General features: G+C 43.6%; 1 protein-coding gene across 4 annotated transcripts in view; it reads right to left on the bottom strand.

Annotated features, from left to right (window-relative positions):
- LOC133417562 (calcium-activated potassium channel subunit alpha-1-like) overlaps positions 1 to 14,345 on the bottom strand; it is a 47,286-nt gene that overhangs the window by 30,875 nt on the left and 2,066 nt on the right. For 3 of the 4 annotated variants that reach the window (XM_061705352.1, XM_061705349.1, XM_061705350.1), the window contains exons 2-5: positions 11,076 to 11,228; positions 6,503 to 6,564; positions 3,249 to 3,342; positions 2,053 to 2,164 (exon numbers count right to left, since the gene is read on the bottom strand). In XM_061705352.1, coding sequence (XP_061561336.1) covers positions 2,053 to 2,164; positions 3,249 to 3,342; positions 6,503 to 6,564; positions 11,076 to 11,228 — 421 coding nt within the window. Of the gene's footprint in view, positions 1 to 581; positions 1,956 to 2,052; positions 2,165 to 3,248; positions 3,343 to 6,502; positions 6,565 to 11,075; positions 11,229 to 14,345 lie in introns of those variants that run through there. The other variant, XM_061705351.1, reaches the window with a different exon arrangement.

The following is a 14,345-nucleotide window of genomic DNA, read 5'->3' as shown; positions in this document are numbered from 1 at the left end:
AGAAAATGACTTCTCGTCAAATCACACATCAGCCTCAGCGGATTCATTTTGACACTCAAGAAGCGCTTGCTGTTATTTGAAACAAACGTTCAAACGTATATTTGAATGTTAAAAGTCGACTTCTGTTCAAACTCGATGAAGACGATTGAAGAACAGCAGCAGCAGCGGCGGCAGCGCGGACGGCCCCCCACTGTCACGCCAAAATGGTCCAATCGGCAGCCCCGACGGCAAACCCCCAAAACACACACGCAGGCAAGTAAACAACCGAAACGATGAATCGAATGACTAGAATCATTTCATTTGCAAAGTAATAAGAGCGCTTCACTTTCTCCACATTTTATGTGGCGTTATGTTCGATCAGACTAAATTATTATTATTTTTTTATTCTATAATTTGTAGACTTGAAAGAAGAGGAAAGGATTCATCCAATTACACGACTAATTTGATTTGTATATGAAGTCCTTCACTTCCACATTTTATGTTGCATTTTGTTACATTGTCCTCAAATTGGACAATTGTCAAAGTAGACGAAGTATTTGTTCTCGGTTCCATGCGGCCACCGCGATGTTTTTTTTCCTCACCCCAGTAGGAGACGGCACGCAAGGAGGAAGCCAAACCGGAGCCGCGATCGTTCTCCCGCTCGTCTTTGTCGTGGCCGTTGCGGACCCGGTGTCCTTTCTGGAAGAGCTCGCCGGTGGATTTCTTCCGCCGCCCGGCGGCCGACGCGGTCTGCGAGCCGCCGTCGGGCCCCTTGTACGCTAAAATCTTGGTGGGAATCATTTCTGGATGCCTTCGACCCCGAACGAGAAACTTTTGTCCCGCGCGCCAGGCCGCTAGCGCGCTTATGGCCAGTTTAAAGCCGTCGGGATATTAGCGCGGCGGCGTATAAGCTCCTTTGGGATTCATCCGGAGAAGCGGGAAGCGAGCGTGTTCATCGACCTGACCTCCGGGTCGTCCCTTAGAGCCCGCGACAAATGTCCTGTTGCCTTTAAGCTTCGCAAAAGAACAGCATGTTGTCTTTGAGCGGGAAAATGCCGATCACGTGACGTTGCGCGCGTGCGGAACGACGGGGAAAGCTGCGCTGCGGCTTTTGGCTTTTAATCCCGGGAATAACGACAGATGTTGCGCAGTGCCGCGGCTATTGTTGTGCAAGTTGAATAAGAGGAAAAGAAACCGCCGCATTATATTTCATGTTAGCATTACACACGTTAGCCGCAACATTTGGTTTATTACATTGCAATCGTATATTTCATTGATTTTATTTTTAGCATCTGTTTACAATATTAAAAAGGCAATTTTACGTATTCATTTTCATTTCATTCTTTTTTTGTATTGTTTTATTTCGATGTTCTATTTGACACATTGTTCAATATTAGTATTAGTCACAATATTGTATTTGTCATTTATCAATCAAATAAGGCAACCGCAATAATAATTGTATTATATAATTATTATTGAATTATCAAAATATAAGTATACCCTACAGCATATAGAGAAAAATATATATTTTAAAACATGAAAAAGTAGAAAATAGTAATCTAGATATTAAAAAAATAAGTTATGTTGTTTATATAATTATTCAATTTTTTTTTTTTTTTTTTTTTTTAATGTTACAACTGAAATGATCAGATTTGATGATATCAAATCATCTATTCAAAAGATATCCATACAGGCGTACCTAATGAAGTGGCTGGGGAGTTTGCGTGCAGTGGCAATGGCTCAACACGTCCACTCGGCGGCGCCACCGTTAAAACGAAAGCCGACCACGTTCACAGCCAGGATGATATTACGCAACACATTTATCACACTTTGGGTTTGCTTGCGTGCGTGGTTGGATTTGTTCTCCACCAGACAAGATAAAAAAAACATTTAAAGCTGTCCAAAATGATCCCCCGTAATCCTTCATTTCCTGTCACCGCCAAAGCCTTTTTCATCTACTGAGCTTTTGTTTTTTCATCTACTGAGCTTTTGTTTTTTCATCTACTGAACTTTTGTTTTGTTCCCCCCGATCGTGACCCCCCGGGACCCCGAAGGTTTGAGACTCGACGTTACCCAGCCAGCTGCGGTTGAGGTAGACGGACACGAAGACGGGCGGCACCGTGAAGAAGTCCACCACCGAGTTGACCTCCAGCCAGAACCACAACTTGTTGTTGGCGGCGATGAACTGCGGGCGACAACGTTTGGTTTTTGTCACTCGGCGCTGTCGTCCGTCATCGGGACACGTTTCGTCAGGGACACGAGTCGACAAAAGACGAGCGCGCGTTCATTCCACATACAAAAATAATACCCGTGCGCGCAACATTTGGAGAATTTTGAAACAACTGTCAAATATCTGTTGACTGTATTACAATTCAGATCTCGTCATAATTCTGCAATACATTTGATTCACATTTTGATTTGGAATTCTTTCTCAATCGTTACCGTTTGACTTTTATCATACAAAATCACAATATGTGCGTAACAAACAAGCAAAAACTCGACATCTTTTTGAGGTATTCAATATAATCATGGCATATTTATAGAGCCATTAAAAACATATTTATTGAAGCAAAAATGATTTGCTTCCATTTCATTTCATTTATTTGTTTAATTTCATACTAAATGTCGAGATCTGAACCACAAACAAGGAAAGAAAACTCATTCAAAATCTTTTCATTTTACAATTATAGGATAATTGTGATATAAAAACAATACATTTTTGATGATACTTTTGAACATGTTTAAAAATGTATCATGAAATAAAAAAGCATTGATCTGGAATTCATTTATAGTACACAAATGTGTTCTATCTTCTGTGTAATAGGATAAAAAGCACACAAAAAACTAGAAATACTGTAAAAAAAAAAAATACACGTATATTATTTTAGATGAGTCATCTTTTTCACTTCAAGTCATTCCTACGAAAGTGGCGACATCTGTGTAATACTACACTCAAATGCTAGCAAAACACACTCGCAAAATAATACACACACTAAAATATTAGAATGGAATTAGAATAAAATGTTTTGTTTTAAAAATAGGAAAAATGGAAAACTATACTAAACAAGACTAAAATATGCACTAAATATATAACAGTCAGACACAATGGAGAAATGTGATATGCACAAGTAGCAGCAGAGTCAGGAAGTGTTACCAAAACAATAATAAAATCGCTAAATAGGCTAATGTTCACGTTACTGTGAGTTCAGTCTAACACAAAAATCAGAATAATAACAATTTGGTCCTGAGCATTTTGTGGTTTTACTCACTCGTAGGCCGAAGTACAAGAGGAAGAAGATGTTGAAGGCCATGTCGATCTGCAGCGTCACGTCCTTGTAGAAGTTCTGGCACGACTCGATGGGACTGCGCGACACACAAAGCCCACCAAAAAATCCAAATCCACGAGCACGCGATTCCCATTCGCCGTCGACAAAAGTCGTCGTCTTTTTTCCCCGGGAAAGACGTCAAAAAGCAGCGCGACGTCATCGTGACGAGCGCGCTCGGTGCTAACCTGCGCCCGCAAGCATTACCTCGGAATTCAGCGCATAAGCGTCGTTGAACCTTAAAAAGCTGCCACACACTAGCATGGGCGTGCGCGCATTTTTATTGGGCGTCCAAAGCAGCAGTTTAAGGCTTAAGTGCACGCAGAGGTCACGAGAAATGTTGTCGGGGAGCCTCGCCCTCGATAAACGCTCGCATCTGCCACAAATAAAGAGAAATGGTTCAGCGGGCACAAGTTAGTAGGATGCTGCATTGATTTTGTCACTCTTCATGTTCATCATCCAACCTCAAATAAATGCTTGCGGTTCCCTACTCGGGTCAAAATGAAATCCTATTTCCCCTTTAGAAGAAATCATCCGTACCCTATTGCGCAAATAATGACCTTCGCTCAAATTGATGGCGTGTCCCAATTAATCGATCAGCTCTGTTCCGCCCTCACAAAGAAATAAACAACATTCAGTTCTGTATTTCCTGAAATATATGGCCTCCATTCATGGCCCCATTAAGAACTTTTTTTGGATTATAATTATATGAAATTCATTTATTATAATTATCATTATTTACTGCAGTGCCTCCTTTTGTACCTTCGAGAATCTATAATAATTACGGATTTGCGCAAATATCGACATCCATTCTAATTGATGCCATATTCCAATCAATCCCTGGTTGAGTCATTCGCTCGAAGACAAATTATCCACCGCACATCATATTGACTTATTTTTCTTTTGTATGTTGCATCTCCTTCAATTCTTTGCTCTTTTTGAATCAAAAGTGCAATTTTAAACCTCACCATGAGGTCCAGACACTGTACCCGTACTATATTTGGCTTTCGTCCACGTGCATAATCTTGCAATACATTAGAAAGGGAAAAAAAAAAAGTGCATGATAATATATATTTTGAATTCTCCAAAAACTAATTTGCCAATATTCACCCAAAACAAATTGTGAAATAACTGCCTTCTTCCTTGGCCCGCCACACCTCCAAAAGGTTGACCGAAATGACCAATTGCTTACTTTATTGTTTCATTGATGTGCATGAATTGATTATTTGAACAAATCCATGTTTGGGGCGCGTGCCCTGTGACCGACCGGCGACCAGTTCAGGGTGTCGTCTGCCTTTCGCCCGAAGTCAGCCGGGATAGGCTCCGGCGCCCCGCGACCCTAACCAGGATAAGCGCACTTGAAAATGGAAGGATGGATGGATGGATGGATTCAAAACGTGCCCCCGCCGGCCAAAAGTCGGGCGAGATCGACTCCGGCTCGCCCGCCCGCCGCCGAACCCCGATGCGGAAAATCGCCACAGGAAAACGGATGCAAGCTAGGATCGGGTTAGCCGGCGCGGTCTTCTCTTTTCGAGTCCGACAATCATAAACAAGAAAGGCCGGAAGTGGCGAGCTTCGAGCAGAGCCGCCTAAAAGGTTCTGCTGGGTCGCTTCCAGCCAGAGCAGCGCCTGCGTGCCTGCGTGCGTCACGGGGCGCGGACCTCGTCACGCCGAGGAGGGAAGCCGAGGCCGCAAACGCGCTCGGGTGAAAAATGAGCCGCGGGGTAAGGCCGAGGGTCGAAAGGTCAGCGTAACGAGAGCGCTGGGTGAAAGCGGACACCGGCCGCCGCCCGCGTTGCGTAATGTCACGGCAACTTCCTGCTTTGTCTCCTGCTGCTTCCTGTCGTCTAATGAGCGATCGCTTTCAGCCGCAACAGGAACTTTGAACTTTTCCCTTGCCCGGCCGGATCGACGACATCACCGCGATGTCACGCCAACTTTCGGGTGGCACAAGCTCAGACGGCACCGTTACTAAACCAACTTGATTTTTCAATTTTAGCCATCTCGGTTGTGTGACGTGTCATTCGAAAATCACGAGGGAATTTGCATTTGTAATTTCAACAGGTCATTTGATTCCAAAATCGACACGATGGAAATTGCAACATCGTTCACAGGATCGTCGAGGCACCGGCTAATCGCAGGGGTGTCGAACTCGTTTTTGTTTTTTTCGTCTCGGACCGCATTGTAGTTACGATTTCCCTCAGAGGGCCGTTGGAACAGTGAAACCATATAAAAGCTTAATCATCACCAAAATATATTATTAACATTACACAGCAAATTGAGGGACAACTAGTTTTGAAATCAGAAGACAAGGATAATCGTTCCCGTAGAAGAAGGATTTGGTAACAGAAAAATGCAATCTCTCAACATTATTGTTTACTATGATGACAATTTGGAATTTGGGTACAGATTTGAGCAAAAATCACAAAGGTTCACGAGCATGACTTGCTTTCGCGGGCCACATAAAATGGCGTGGCGGGCCGCATCTGGCCCCCGGGCCTTGAGTTTGACACCTCTGGGTTTATGAGTTGACTTTTCTGCACACGAATTGCGCTAAAAGCAATTATCGTATTTCAGCATTTCAGTTACAATGTATTCATTTGTATTTTTGTCCCCAAGTAAATCGAATCAAACCAAAAGCTTTTCCGACACATTTGCTACCGCAACCCAACAAGCATTTTTTTGTTTTCACTTCAAGTCAGCAGTAGCCAATCAAAATTAAATCATGATCAAAACAAATATTATTCTTTATTTATTATGATTAAAACTCCAAATTTGTCCATGTTGGAAAAATGCTTTTATGCGAGTTGTAGTTTATTCTCACAAAATTCTGACTTTATTTTTATAAAAATAAATACTGACTTTATTCTCATCAATTTCTGACTCAAGTCTCGTAAAACCTTTTTCTGATGATGACTTTATTCTCGTAAAATTCTTTTTCACCTTGAAAACACGACTTTTTCTCCTAAGAGTTCGACTTTATTCTCCCTTTTTCCGACTAACTCACATCTGCAACCACTTTTTTGCCACCGCGGCGCATTTTGTTTACGAAACAACATTATGAAAAGATCGACCGCGATCTTTGCGAAGTGAAATCCAAAAGCGAGCCTCGTAGCATCAGTGTTTAACGTGAAATCTATAGCCGCCTCGCCCAAAAAAAATAAAATAAAAATGTAATTCAAATAAAAAGGAATACTCACTCCGAGGAATCGATGAAGTAAATGACCAGAGCGCCGATGCTGAGAGCGAACACGAGCACCACCTGGAAGACAACAAAAGTCGATTGCGTCGGATGTCGTCGTTGACACGAGGTTAGCCCACGTCACAAATGAAGTTTCACCGATCGACACGAAATCGGGCGGGCGGGTCGGTCAATCGTAGCAGGACGCGTGAAAAAGACTCAAGGGCCCGTGCCCCCACGTCAACGGGAAGTCGGCCGTTTTGGCTGGGACGAATTCCGAATCTCGTACTTTCACGAACTCTTCCGAAGGAATTCACGTTGCTGAGCTCGTGACAATTTGGAAGGATTCTGTTCAGAAACTACTACCGGTATCGCAAATGAAAAATTTTTTATTAAATACATTTTTTTAAAAAGATATTCTGGGGTGCACTTTAATATATATATATAGGTTAATAATAATAATAAATACATGAATAACGCTTCATATTTATTTTACTTTTTGAAAGTTGTTTTGTATTCTATAAAAATATCAATATCTCTTTGTATTTTGCTTCCTAAATATATATATATATATATATATATATATATATATATATATATATATATATATACACACAAACACCGGTAATTCATACTTTCGGTGATATTTTGAAAAATACAAATAAAATAAAATACAGTTTAGAGCAGTGAGATCAAGTTTGAAAAAATTCTATTTTTTCATTCAATTACTTAAAACAATAAAATATTGTTTCACATTATAGTATTTATTTCACACTTTTATATTTATTAACACCTAATTATTATTTCAAATTACGGAATTTTACAATCGACGTCGAATTTCAAATCAGATTTAAAAAAAAAAAAAAACTTGTTCCTTCATTGTTCCTTGTTCCTTCATATTTATTCCCCATTTTTCGATGTAGTAATATACAAGAATTATTTTCAGAATCAGAATCAGAATCATCTTTATTTGCCAAGTATGTCCAAAACACACAAGGAATTTGTCTCCGGTCGTTGGAGCCGCTCTAGTACGACAGACGGTCAATTTACAGAACACTTTTGGGGACATAAAGACATTGACAAAAAACAATTGTGCAAAAAGATGCAGAGTCCTCGAGCACTTCGAGCAGTTCGAACGACTAATATTGCAATAGTCCGGTGCAATGACCGTTGTGCAAACTTTGAATGCTAGATGAGCTTTGAGTGAAGGGATCCAATAGTTTGGTTAAAAAAAAATAACAACAACAACGCAATTTCCCGTGGGCGTCGCACGGCGTCTAAGGTTTGCGTGTCACTTCGAGCATCTGCCGTGAAAAATGTTTTTTTCCCCTTTTGTGTGACGCGAGGTGGACGTCCGGTGGTTAACGGTCGCCGGTATTTGTCGTAAATGAGCCAAATGTGTTGACACATCCTGTGTACATGCCATCGTGTAAATAAATACGCGAGGTGGCGGACGGCGGCGGCAAAGAGGAAGAACACACAAGCAGCGCCGTTGTTCCGTCTTTTTTGATTTTATTTTTTTCCAGTTCTGAGGCCTTCACTTGGACATTTTTCAAATTCCATTCCCCCCCCCCCCCCCCCAAGTAAATAATGCTTTCTTAAACTCTCAACTGTTGCTTTCCCGATAGCACGCACGTCGCCGCAACTCTTTTTGTCGTAGTTGTTACGCTTTTCCTCAGAAGTTACAGCACGTTATGCTACGCTACGTTCCGTTATGCTACGTTACGATTCGGGTTCGGTCGCCTCGTCGTAGTATTGAGTGGCGGCCGGTCAACAGGGGGCGCTGGGGTGCCGCCCCGCCGCTGCTGAGTCGCCTTGAAAAGGACAAAAGTCAAATAATGAAAATGAAAAGAAAATATGAAATATGATAATATCTATTTTTAGATGGTATACAGGCAATGATGAGTCAAACGGATTTGTTTAATTCCGGTTTGTGTCGCCGTATGACGCAACTTCCGGTTCGGGCGCGTCGACGTTTTCCCATCGACTCTCGTTTAATGTTTGGCAAGCGTCGTCGGTCCTCGTAAAACACAAAAGATGTTACTGAGGTACGGCGTTGGATTTAAGTTACTGTAAAAAGGGGTTTGCTCAAGAAAAAGCTCAATGTTATTCTTATTAAAAAAAAAGACATTTTTTTTTACAGATGACAATTTGAGATTTTGGTCCAGATCGGAGCAAGAATCGCGGAAGTTGACGCAAATGTTTCGCTTTGACGGGCGGGCCACGTAAGAAAATGATTTGCCTGCGCACTCGACCAACGACTTCTCAGAATAATCAGAATCGGTGTTTCGTGTGTAGAAAAACGGTTGTGACTTTATTGACGTTCCGAGCCCATTTTCGGATCGACTGACGCGGAAATCCGAGTCCTCCTGAAATACGTTCTCTTGTAACTGCCACAAATGTTGCTCCACTCGCCTAACGCGGGGGGAGGGGCGGGGCCGGAGAGGGGCGGGGCTCGCACGCGCGTGAGCCGAGCTGGCGATCGTCCGTTTCCAAATGACGCAAAAGGCCGTCGGGGACAGGAGAGCGCCGCGCATCCATAATGAATGAGCGCGGCACCAATTTATCGCCGCATCGGCGGGGGGGGAATATGAATTTTTAATCAACATTTCTCCACTTTTGGGAGAGAGGAAACGGCTTGGTGGCTCCACGCGACAACCGCAAGTGCTAATGCTGCATTTGCTCTTGAGCAAGGACCAAAACTTGCCATCGAAAGCCGAAGCTGTGATATTACAAGAATCACGTCGTAACCCGCCCACACCATTCAAACATTCATTGTTGTTGTTGTTGTTGTTGTTTTATTAGTCCCAAAGTCAGGTGAGTGCACCACTACTACGCCATAAGTGATAGCGTGATGTAAACAAGTTGTTTGGGCCTTGGAGGCTCATTAGAAGGCGGGGACGCCACGCTGACGCCAGCGAAGCACAACGGGGAATTCCAACGACGCAAACGGGGAAAACGTACCGACTTACCATTTTGGCAACTTACGAGCCACCTCGGTCGATATTTCGCTTTGTGTGCTGAGCGCACATTGACTGCATTATACTGCCCCCTGGTGGCCAAGGGGCGGACACTAGAAGGAGCGGCTCAACGTCCATTGAATTGAAGCAACAAATGTGGCAAAAACAATTTGATTCTTTCCAGTCTAATGAATAACGTCATGACCGTTTGTTTTTAGAAAGTACAACATTTGTTAAAGCGGCGCTCGCACTTCCTGAGGGACACGACGGGCGTCTCGTTCGCGGCAACGAGCTCCTGCAGCCTTCCCGTAAAATGAAGAGACAAAAGGAATCCATTTTGGATGGCGTTACTCTTTGTACGCCGTTTGCTCGGACTTCGCACGAGAGGACGGCAAATGTTCACAAACTGCGGGGCGGGGACCCAAATGGCCCATTAAATGTAGCTCTGGACCACTATTAAGTGATCAGGGTCCCTGATTTTGCTATTTGGGGGTACGCAAGTTGTCGTATGTTGGAGGAAAACGACAACAATTACTGACTACGTAATTCCCTATTTGAAATATTGTCATGTACCGTCTCATTGATTTGGAGAAAATTGCATAAAAAAACCTAAAAATTTTTTTTGCAGAACTGTATGTTTATTTATATTATTCTTATACGCCGCAAGTGTCTAACAGTAACGCCGACGTAACGTCAACGTAGAAAATACAAGTAAATAATTCAATAAAAGTAAGGAGAATATATGAATTTGATATGATGATATGAATATAATGATATTAAGAAAAAATCCAAATACATAAGTCGTACCTCGGGCGAAGGCGGCGGCGGCGCACGACAGACGCCGGCCCTCGCGCTCCGACGCATTGTCGTCAAACACGTTTGTATTCGGGGCTCCCGAGGGCCAAGAGGAGCCGGATCTTCGGCAAACAAAACTTTATTGACTTAAACACTGCGCGCTGCAGCCAGACAACCCAGTAAACACAAAGTGTAACTTTCTATCGATCTATCGAGCGCGCGTGACAAACGGCTTTAACGCGGCCCATTAAAAGGGCCGAATACACATCTGCTACATTTAGCTAAGCCGCCGTTGCCGTGGCGACACTGCTCGCTACTACAACTGTACTTTGAGTTCACGTATCCGTTTGGGGAATAAGAAGACAAGAGAGAAAGAAGTGCGTTTACGTGCTGCTGCTTTGGTCGGCAACAGCACTTGGATGAGCTGGCGTCTTCCAGGTCCATTTTTCCTCAAGACAACTGTAATTTACACAAGTGCATATTTCTGCATTTTGTACATCAATATTTGGACTCAGATATACATTTTTGGGCTTTTTTTTGTGACTTTTTTTTTTTTTGGGTCATAAAATATGCGGCTTGTCGAAACCGAAACAATTCCACTCACTATCCTCGTTTCTTCTAGTTGATGGCATTGGTCAGACGTGCAGCGGTCGCCTAGGCGACCGCCCTCACTCGACCTGATGCGATCGCTCGCTCGCGCTCTCCGAGGGGCATTATGGGATGCCAGCGGCTGACCTTAATACGCCGTTTAAAGCTCTCTCTCCTCTTTTTCTGTCTGCGCGGCGATAAGCCGGCCGGCGACGGTCACGACGACGTCGCGGCCGACCCGACACTCACCAGGACGCGTCCAGTTATCGTCTGCGCGGAGATCATCACTCCCGCCCAGTCCTTCACCGACGTCATCCATCCCACCTCGCCGGCCGCCGCCGCCGCCTCGTCTTTGTCGGCGCGCTTGACGACGCCGTCGGCCGTGGTCAGCCGGTGCACGTCCTGAGCCGCCGGGAACGGGAAATAAAGCGGGACGCCGGCATCAATACTCAGTCGTGTCCGAGTAGTAAGAAGATACAGCGGTTAGAAAAAGTCCAAACACCCCTATTGAAATGCCAGAAGAAGGAAAAGCCTAGTGATTGGTTCATTCCAAACACAGCCACATAAGCTATAAGAGGGTGTGCACACTTTTGCAACCACAGTCTTCCAAAAAGATTTAAATAATTGATTGAAAATTTTTATTGTACAGTTTGTAGGTCACAAAAATGGAAAAGCTTTTGATATCACTCAAACCTTCAACAGGGGTGTGTAGACTTTTTATTTCAGACAACAACAAAAGTTGCGGAACTGCATTTCTATTCATCTGAATGTTCCCTCAATTTCATTTGATACAATTATTGTCATTAATAACATTAACCACATCGCAACTTGTAAAACATTTTCTATTTAGGATTTGAAAAATGTTGTGCTTGTGCTCAATAACATGAATGACATCCGTGCACATTTCTCCAATATATATTCTGGTAATCTTATATTATGGTCTTTATTCTTTCTTTACAAAAGAATCCAATTATTAAAATTTTTCATGCTTTGTTTTTTAATGGACAACACTTTTTTTAATTAGAATTACAATGCGTAACATTTGTTATGTTTCTCATATGCTTAATAATTCCGGTACATTTCTTGAAATAATTGGTTGTTTTTTCATGGTTTATTTGTTGTACGGTGTTGTCATTTTCCTTGCGGTGTGTGTACTTGTGTGTATATGGAATGACAATCAAGTGTGCGTACGATATATCGGTCGCATCGTGTGCAGTATGAGTGCGAAGAGCGCTTCAAACGTTGTTCGCCAACGTGACCTCTGACCTCCGCCTCCATGAAGTCATCTGTGCAACGCTGCCGGCGTGTTCTCGACGACACGCGTGCGCCTTGTTGTCCGTGCCGGCCATCTTAGCGCGGCACGTTCCGCGCGGACGCAGCGTGCCGTGCTTCTCTCTCTTCTGCTCGTGTGACAGTTACAACTAAAATTTCAGCCAAACTCTGCAAGGAAAAATCGACCGTAACCACACCATAAGCGCCGTCGTCTGTACCGTGCTGAAGCACGGTTACCGTAGTTACTGTTGCTAGGGGCTGCCAAGCTGGACAGAAGGCGCTCGAGAAGCACAGGCTGACTACGCGCCGGCAAAAGTATCGATCGGACGGATCTTTAAGCGCCGCGTGGCCAATCCGAGTCGGAAAAGCCATCAGTCGCCTCATCGCTCTGCTGCTTCATTTCGGGGGTAATCCGATTTAAAAAAAAAAAATTAAAAATGTCAAAAAAAGCAGGCAGACGAAAATAGCGACGCGTTAATTATGCCCTAAAGCCGGGAGGCTTGTTCCCAACACGGAGCGTTAATCGCCGACACCGTCGGCGGGCGGGAAAATTGATGGCCGCGCTCAAAAGTTCAATTAGGTGGCGCGGCATTAAGCGGAGGGGAGCACGCTAGCGCCGCCGCCGGCACGCTAACCCAATCGTACGTGAACAACAAGACGGACCGCGGCAGCTTCACTCTGAACATAACGTTGCGACATCATTTCAAGAGCTGCACAACTTTTGATGAAAAGGCCAAATTTGCAGGACATATTTTGCTAAAACACAAATGTTTTTTTCACACTGAATTATGCTGCAAACGCTACATTTTTCCTGAAACTGCCAAATTCCGACCTTTTAAAAGACGTTTTCCCTCAAATGTTCACGACGACAGAATATTTTGTCAAAATTTCAAAGGCGGACACTTTTAGCGAAAGAGTTTTCCTGAAAACGCAATCCAGCGGAGCCCGAAATATTCGCGGTCCGGCATTCAGGAATTCACCCATTTGCGGATTGATTTATTTTGTAATCTCTCTCCTGTTATTCGTGGAAAGCGCCGCTAATTTGCGTTTTTTTTTTTTTTTTTTTAAAAGATCGTTTCTGTTATTATTTGACGACAATGACTGTAATAACGGGCCATCGGTTATTTGCGGCTTTTGGCTATTTGCAGTTGGGCTCGGTCGCTAACCCCGCGAATAGCAGGGGTCACTAAAGGTTGCTAAAAGGTCAACATTTTTCCAGAAACCGCAATATTTGGATCCAAAATCAAATGTTTCCCTGAAAATGTCATCATCTTCCACAACTTCTTCTCAGATGATGGGAGGTTTTCCGACACGCACGCAAGTGCACACGACACCACACGCAGAAGCACACGCACACGCTCCTTGCTTGCTTGCTAGTTGCTTAGCAACAACAACAAAAAAAGATTTACACGTGCAGGTGCCTGATGCTGCATTTCTGACACTGACGCACTTTTTCAACAAGATTGCTGGAGGGGGAAAAAAAACAAAAAACAAAAAAAAACGTGAAAGGACTTTGGGGCCGACGGTGTAATCCTACTAAATCCCGAGACTGGAAATTGTTGCTTTTCTATTCAAATACGGAAGTGACCCCCCCCCCCCCCACCCTTAAAATAAGAGGATGGAAAATCAAGGGTGGACTTTGGGGCGGGGCTTGCCGTGCTCAGACGTTTACAGAAAATGACGTCAACACTTTCTTCCCTTGGCAATGAAGAACTCAATTTGTTTGCAGGATTTCTTCACTTCACCCGCGATCGGCCATGGGAAATTTGGGGCTCCGCAAATAGGTGAATCTGCAAATATTAATACGACGACAATAACTACCGTATTAGTAACAGTCGCAGTCGTAGTAGTAACAACAAGAGGAAGAACGAGAACAAGATGAAAAAGGACAAGGCAAAGGAGAAGAAGAATGAGGAGAACAAGTAGAAGAGGAAGGAGGAAAAGGAGAACAAGGAGGAGGAGAGAGGAAGACCGAGAAGATGAAACCAATTGTGGCGTGCTGCCGGTCGGTTGCCGCTTGTTGCGGAAGCGTTCAAAGTGCGCGGTGAACGTTCGAGAGTGCGGCGAAATTGAAAATGGGCTACTGTTCCACTAAATGCGGCCTTTTTCTTCACGTCCTTCAGTCAATTCCAAATTGTCGCTCCTTGACCAAACACAGCGCATTACTTTTTGCGACAAATCCTACGAAAAACATGTCGTCAAATTTGTTGTTATTTGTACGACAAGCCCAATTCCAATGAAGTTGGG

The sequence above is a fragment of the Phycodurus eques genome, chromosome 19 (genome assembly GCF_024500275.1).
Source record: "Phycodurus eques isolate BA_2022a chromosome 19, UOR_Pequ_1.1, whole genome shotgun sequence".
NCBI classification, from domain to species: domain Eukaryota; kingdom Metazoa; phylum Chordata; class Actinopteri; order Syngnathiformes; family Syngnathidae; genus Phycodurus; species Phycodurus eques.
Note: the sequence above shows the minus strand (reverse complement) of the source record. Positions and strands in the feature narration are given on the sequence as shown.